The 7,547-nt window shown below is 32.6% G+C and overlaps 1 protein-coding gene across 1 annotated transcript; it reads left to right on the top strand.

Moving 5' to 3' along the window:
• Positions 1-628: 628 nt before the first annotated feature.
• Positions 629-6,795, top strand: LOC108476559 (uncharacterized). Its single transcript, XM_017778794.2, has 14 exons — positions 629-975; positions 1,834-1,907; positions 2,017-2,094; positions 2,750-2,825; positions 3,104-3,168; positions 3,836-3,937; positions 4,163-4,252; positions 4,358-4,432; positions 4,540-4,572; positions 4,671-4,751; positions 4,886-4,945; positions 5,415-5,480; positions 6,135-6,179; positions 6,262-6,795. Exons 1-14 carry the CDS (start codon positions 933-935, stop codon positions 6,433-6,435), a joined length of 1,062 nt encoding a protein of 353 aa, XP_017634283.1. The 5' UTR covers positions 629-932; the 3' UTR covers positions 6,436-6,795.
• The last annotated feature ends 752 nt before the right edge of the window (positions 6,796-7,547 follow it).

Raw genomic sequence — 7,547 nt, 5'->3', positions numbered from 1 at the left:
ATAAAGAAATGAAGCTTATTTAACTGTTTTATTGACACGGACATTAAGTATGTTTAACAATGAATGAGGAGTTTAACTCATTACTTTTATAAATGTTTAAATGTTATAGACATTCATTTAATGTATTTACAACAAAAGGAAAATTATTTTAAAATTTTAAATTAATTTGCAGTTAATATCAAGTAAATTTGATTAAAATAGTTTATTAAATAAAAATAAAATAATATTTTTTTGAAAATACTTATATGCATAAGACACTTAAAATTCTAATAAATCTTTTAAATTTTATATTAATGTTATGCAAATAATTTCTACAGCATTAATTAAAAAGTTACGATAGAAACTCAAATTTTAAAATATTTTGACAGGACTTTTAAGGTAAAAATCATAGATTAGGGCTTATTTAACTATATATTATTATAATGTAAGGGCTTCTTTAAACGAAGTCTAGTAGTCTAAGCAGTGTTTTAAATATATTAGCCAAGAAAATTCAATCTCTATAGAAAAAAAAAATGGCTCTCTAAAGAAAAAGAAAGAGAAGAACGTGGGAAATTCACAAGAGGACATATTCGTAAATATGTGAAACAGGACAATGGTGGCATATTCGCTTGACATGGTGGCTCTTTACGTCATTTATCAAAAAAATGGAGGGCCATTTATAGAATTAACCAACAAACTTAGCAAATAGGGTTGTTGCGTTGTTTAACGATTAACCAAGCCTTTGATTTCTCCAGTTTCCCCTTACTAAACCCCAGCGATTGCAGGGCAGAAGCAGTTGAAAAACCCAGCAACCAAGAATAATTTATAACTAAAGAATAAAATTTGATTTCTTTCCTTCTTTGAATATTTTGTTCTCATGGTACTTTAGCAGTCTCCGTTGCTCCCTATATACACTCACACTGTATCAACATACGCTCCAACCGTAGCCGGCCATGGCTCTCCCTATTGGAAAGCTAAGTATCCTCGTCGGTGCAGGTCTGTGCCATCGTTGCTCCCCTCAAATTTCTTTTTGAACTTATGATTCAGTTATCTTTTGGATTTCTGAGGGTTTCTTACGTTTTGCGGTTGCTAAATCCGTTTAATATTTTGGGTTAGTTGAACTAAATTTAGGGTTTTAGATGGACCCTTTGTTTCGAGTTGTGTTTAGCTCGTGGGATTTATGTTGTTCGGTTTGTTGGATTCTAGGGAATGGCTACTGGTTATGGTGCTGAGTTGGCAATTGATTACATTGAATTGGGGTGGTTTTATCTGGCTCCTGTGTTTTAGTGCTTTGTTAGATACCGTATAATGCATTAGGGACCAAGGTCCTAGCTGTGGGACTGGGATTGAAACTGGAACGGGAAGATGGAATCTTGTTTTTGTTAGCTTAAGATGATGAGCTTGAAGGAAGATTTTACAAACAGAGGGGGCCTCTGTAGATTTTACAGGCTAGTAGGCTGGAGTGATATTCAATGGAACTGTAAATGTTTATAATATCAAACGGTATCTATATGTTGTAAAAATGACTTTGTTATCTTATTGTGAAGTATCTTGATGCCTTCTCTACTAATGGAAGATGATCCCTATAGACATTTATGGTCTAGGATAGTAATTTCATAGGCTTAGTCTTTACTTCACCATTGAGAGAGAATAAAAGCATCGGTTTTTATTCTAAATCGATCAATTGATTAGACAAACTCTTTGCTTTGAAAATTATGATCAAACTAGTATGTTCATATGTGAACATATTATTTTTATGTTTGTTGAGTAAAAACGTACCTACCAACTTGGATATGCCTCAGCCATTAGAAAGAACCACTTTTCTAACTAATTTGGCTGTTATTTTCTTTCTAGGTGTTGTTGGCTCAATTCTTGCGAAAGAAGGACACATGCGAAACCTTTCTGATTTTGTTTCTGGTGCTTTCAAGGTACTTTTTCCATTTCTTAAGTGAAATGCAATTTTCTTTTAATATATAAAATTGAGATGATGCTGCAGTTCCTTTCTTGCTGACTTGGTAATAATTTCTCCTGCTGCAGTTTGCTTTTCGGCAACTTAAACATGATGATTCTACTCCATCGGGAAACAAGCCACGCAATGACTATTTGATGGATCAGGTTTATACTTGATCTCCTATGCCCATTATGAGTAAACTATAAAATAGTAGCTTCTGATATTTGGAACTGTTTCTGCTTGTTTGATTGTTATAGTCGAAAATTGAGATGCCAATTGAACAATGACAATGATTTTTATGATGTTCTATGACCCTTCAGTCTTTTACTAAGTAATTGATGATTGAAAAGAAATTACCAGCCTCCAGGTGTTATTGATGATTATAACTAATTTTTACCTCTGTTTTGTAGTGATGAAATTTGGCTGCATTTGCTTCAAGATTAATTTCTTTTGACATTTCTGTATGGTGCTAAGGAGTTGGTTGCTGAGTCCAATTTTAAAATTCTATGTTTAATTACATCCTGAAAAAAAAATTAGCATGTGGCCTGGAAAATTGGTAGATTAGTTTTTGCATATTGTTAATTATCCTATGTATTTACATGTCTTTGTTACTTCATTGAGCAATATATTATTGTGAACGCCAAGCAGTCTTGAACCTTATTCATTCTGTGTGCTTTTCATTTCATTGATGATGGCTCCCTATTATCCTGATACCAAGCTTTGTTTATTTATTTATTTATTTATTATTATTTTTTTGAGAGTAGCTTTATATTTGAATTTGTAGAATTTTATCTTGTTCAAATTTGTCAACTTTTGCAGGTTAATAGCCTAAGGCAGGAACTTCAAATCTTAGCATCAAACAGACCAGTTACTATTGTAACTGGACGTGGATCAGGTTATTGTTGTTTCCTCTGAAAGTTGAAGGCAAACTTTTGATGTTGATCATTTGCATAAGTGGCGCATACACTTGCTGCAATTTTTTACAGTGTACCAAATTTGTATTTCCTTGTAATCCTTTTATGCAATATGGACAACTATTATGGATCCATATGAATGAGCAAATAATGATGATACCTTTTCTTGGAGGCATTATAACTTCCAACGTTAATTAATTAAATTCTACTTTTATCGTGTTCCTGAGGATTGTTTCGGAAATGTTTTTGCCTTATGCAGGTAGCAGCAAATACAGAATAATAATTGTTGTTGTAGTAGTTGGATATGGCTATGTTTGGTGGAAGGTAAATATTTTTTATTCTTTTGAGCGTATTAATTTGTGTAGGTTATATAGAGCAACAAATAAGATAATTGAATTCCTGATAATAAAGCCACATAAAAAATTCTGGCACTATTTGCATTTTCTCTTTGCAAAATATAAGATACCGGTACTTTGCTGGCTAGTTCTTCTGTGACCTAAGGCTCAAACTTTTATGGTTTAAGTTGGCTTGCTACCATTCTTTTTGTGAACCTATAGAGTTCATTGGTCTGTACTTTTTCTCAAATGAACTTTTAGAACTGATGAGCAGTTGATTTTTCACATGAACATGCTACGGATATCACAACATAAGTGGTGGTGAGAAATTTATTTTTGGTGGGATGACCGAAATCAGCAATGAAGCTGATGGACTGATGGTTATTTGTCAGCGATTAAGTTTTGCAGATAAGAATGTAAAATGTTTTCTAGCATGTATTGGAAGTACTTGGTAGATAAATATTCAAATAAACAGTTTAAAATTTTAATTTCTTGTAATTCCAGTTTATTGATCAGTAAATTTTATACACATATATATATATATATTAGAAAACAGAAGCAGGAATTGCTGCTCTATTCCATTTCTTATATATATTTTGCTTAGAAAAATTGTTCCTTTACTTGCTGTTATTGTTATATTCCACAAATGGTTTCAGGGTTGGAGACTTCCTGATATGATGTTTGCAACAAGACGTAGTTTATCTGATGCGCGTGATGCCATAGCAAAGCAGCTTGATAGTGTTTACTCATCAATCTCGGCAAGTTTCTCTTTACTTTCATTTATTTTTCTCATTTAAATTTGTTCTTTGCTATTTTACAATATGATATCCTGCTTAAATCCCTGAATGGCCACCTAATATGTAAGTTTCAACTATAAGCTACATGTTTTTGGTTTCCATACTTCATGTCAGTGTTGTACCTACTAAAATTAACTAGCTCTCCTTTGTTTCTCTTCCTTTATAATTTTTCTTTTTCTCTTCTAGGCTACCAGGCGACATTTGTTGTCAAGAATTGAGGGTGTGGATAACCATCTGAATGAAATTGCAGATATTGCTGCCACTACTGAAGACGAGGTAGATATAAGTTTGTGATACTAGCTTAGTTTTCATTTAAACAAGGTTGACTGTTATTAACCGAAATTTTTTATTGTTATTAACTGAATTGATTGAGTTGTATAGGTTTCTCTGCTACAAGATAAATCAAAGATGCTCAACAGCAATGTTCAATCTGTTCGATATGTTGTTCAAACTCTGGTAAGCATTCTTTAGAATTGATTTTTTCTGCATTCTTCCGCATTGTGTTTACTAGGTACCTTGATACCGTTTGGATTCGAAACTAAGATTACCCTCGCTCTCTTCAGGAAAGTAAGATCAACAGAATAGAAGGGAAGCAGGTAATTCTTATATTAACAACCGAAATATACAGTGCAACATTAACACAATTTCTTTTATTGCTCTTCTTAATTTGTATGGTGTTTTGTAATTTATATAGGATATGACAAACGAAGGAGTAAACTGGTTGTGTGATTATGCCCAGACCATGGAACAGAATAGACCCACTGATCATATTCAGGTTTGTTTCCTTAATGTTGTGCATCTGAACTGCAATGAGCTATAAGTTCTCCTTTATCTCTCTCTTTCTTTCTTTGGTGTCAAGATTCCATTATGCTTAAATTAATTGTTCTTATTGTTATTTAAATCTTGCAGGCTGCACCAGCTAGTTCCTCCAGGCTGGCTCTTGAAGCACCAACAAGAACACCATCAAGGGTTAGATTCTTTTTCTCTTTAATGCATGGTGAATGATTGCTTGCTCTGAACAGAATAGAATTCATGGGCTATGTGGGCATGCATTTTAAGGGTAGGATTCTGAGACTGATGCATTTGAACCTTTTAACCTTTTTTTTTTAAGGTTCGACTAATAGATGCTTTTGCCTTTTATTTTCTGCTACTTGTTGGTGGTCTTTTTCTGATTATTATTATCACTTTCATCATCAAGAAGTAAAGAAGCGATAGCATCTATCAAATGGAGTCTTAGTTTCATTTTCATCAACTGAATATGGGTCTCAGGCTTGGAATCCACTCTGTCTGATCAATGCTAAGTATTGCTTATTTTCCCTTTACAATTTATTTGACTGATATTAAATTTTAGCTTGTGATTCGATAAGCTGAAGTTAGTAAGCAACCAGTTGAAACCGACTGTAATGTTTTTTCTGCTAAATCTTGTGTGTTTAAGCAGACAGGGTCTTTGCCTCCCATTGTACCAGTAGATTTGCCAGCTCCTGATTCAAATGGAACTCATATGGTTAGTTGACTTTGCAGAGTCCAGAATTAGAAATAAAAGAACAGAAAATTAATTAAAGTAGTTCTGAAATGGTTTGAAAAGATGCGGGAATGAGAATTCTGTTATTTGGCTTTTCTTTTATCTTTACTGAACCACAAAGACGCATACTTCATCAACATTGAAATTCATCCATGTGCTTTATGAAAACTGAGTAGTCCTCTACTCTAATCTGTCTAAATTTGGTCCTTGTACTTCACAAAAAGTCGAGAAGTTAGTCCAATTATTAATAAACAAATGAACTGTTGATTTTTGCTAATTTGTTGCATATATATATTGATGAACTGCTAATTTTTGCTAATTTAGTGCAGGTAAATTGTTGAATTGGTGATTTTCAAATCAGCACTTTAACGATAAAGCCTAACAGTATTATCCAATTGGACTAACTTCTCAAATTTCATGGAGTATAAAGTTTTGACAAATTAGAGGGATTAACTTCTCAATTTTAATGTTTGAGTCATTTTCATTTGCGTGCTTGGAGAAATTAATTCTACTAAGAGTCGTCTTTGTTAAGCTAAATTGGTCCCTAGGACAATCATGGTTTCGGTCCAAGTGGCTTGATCTAAAATAAATTTTATCCCCTTAGATAAAACTCCTCTCTGATTTAACTCTTGGCAGGTTAAGAGATCTCCAAGAAATGCTGTCTCTGCCTCAGGCCTTAAGGTTAGCCTTTTTTGTTTCATGTCTATAATTTTCAAATTTATCCTTTTGGTCTCGATGGTTACATGTGTCTGGGTGGTTTCAGGAAGTAGGTGAATCAAGTAGCAATGATGTTGGTAATGGGAAAACCACTTCAGAAGACAAAACTAATGGGTCTTCTTCAAGTTCCGGTTTCTCCGGGATGATGTTTTCAGGTGGGAATGGTTCTTTTCTCACAAGAACGTGCAGTGCAACAAATGCCGTGCCGCAACAGATGTGATCAAGTCGATAACAATCTTAAACATCTTGACTTTTAAAACAAAGATTTAAATTCCTGCTTGACTATAAAATTGTAGGTTGGGGAAAGGGCTTTCCCCGGGTCTGAGGTGTCTTTGGATCATTTAGTCCTTACAATTCAGATCAAAGGGTAGTAGTGCCTGGCCAAGCCAAAAGTTATTTTGGAGTGGGAGGTGCTGATTTTTGTAGAGAATCATTAGAGATGATGCTTGTTTCTGGGTAATATAATTTTTATTTAGGCTACGTAACACAGATTTTTTTTTAAATATTCATATTCTACAATATCCGTGTTCAATATACTTTTGAATAAAAGTATGAGAAAAACTTTCCAAATATATAAAAATGTTTAAAATAAATATATTTATATTGGATATAATATTCATATTTTATATGTTATATTGAGGTGATCTTTATTCTTTAGACCACAAGAGACTAATGTAAGGTTGTTATTAATCTATGTAAAGACATGAAAAGGAAGCCTTTCTTTTTCATGTTATTATTATGCTTCAATTTCTAGTTCTATATTTTTATAATGTTATTAATGAGAATAAATAGTTAATATTATTAATTTTTAATAAAATGATAAATAGTTATATATAATTTGATATAGGAGAATGACAAAATCTCTATATATTTTAACAAAATTGTTAGTATGGCATCTCTACTTTCAATTTGTTCGTTATGGCACTTGGATTTTAATTCAGTCTATCAATATTGTACTCGCTTTTAATGGTGTTAATTTTTTACTAAAGTTGACACGTGGACCAATTATATATTGCTATGTGGCATTATTTTGACAAAAAAATCAATCAACTATAAGGACTTGAAAGTAATTATACCAAAATTTATTTAAGAATCTGTTAAAAATACTTAAATTAACATATATATATTTCAAAAGAAAACATATTTAAGTTCTTGCAAAGCCAAAGTTTTTTGGTCTGCTAGGGTTTTATCTTTAGCACACTTTAGATTTTCTTTTCGTATACTAAAGGCACGACTTTCTTTCTTGATTTTCGAATTGTATTTTTGGAGTAGATCTAGCTGAAATTTTGGGCAATGGAGGCAGAACTTGCGAATTTAAACATTGATGATGAA

The sequence above is a fragment of the Gossypium arboreum genome, chromosome 3, assembly GCF_025698485.1.
Source record: "Gossypium arboreum isolate Shixiya-1 chromosome 3, ASM2569848v2, whole genome shotgun sequence".
In the NCBI taxonomy this organism is placed as follows: domain Eukaryota; kingdom Viridiplantae; phylum Streptophyta; class Magnoliopsida; order Malvales; family Malvaceae; genus Gossypium; species Gossypium arboreum.
The sequence above is the reverse complement of the archived record's forward strand: the minus strand, read 5'-3'. Positions and strand labels throughout refer to the sequence as shown.

Coding starts and splice junctions, on each gene's coding strand:
- LOC108476559 (XM_017778794.2), top strand. CDS start 933: ATGGCTCTCCCTATTGGAAAGCTAAGTATCCTCGTCGGTGCAG. Junction 1,908..2,016: donor TTGTTTCTGGTGCTTTCAAG/GTACTTTTTCCA, acceptor CTCCTGCTGCAG/TTTGCTTTTCGGCAACTTAA. Junction 5,481..6,134: donor ATTCAAATGGAACTCATATG/GTTAGTTGACTT, acceptor AACTCTTGGCAG/GTTAAGAGATCTCCAAGAAA.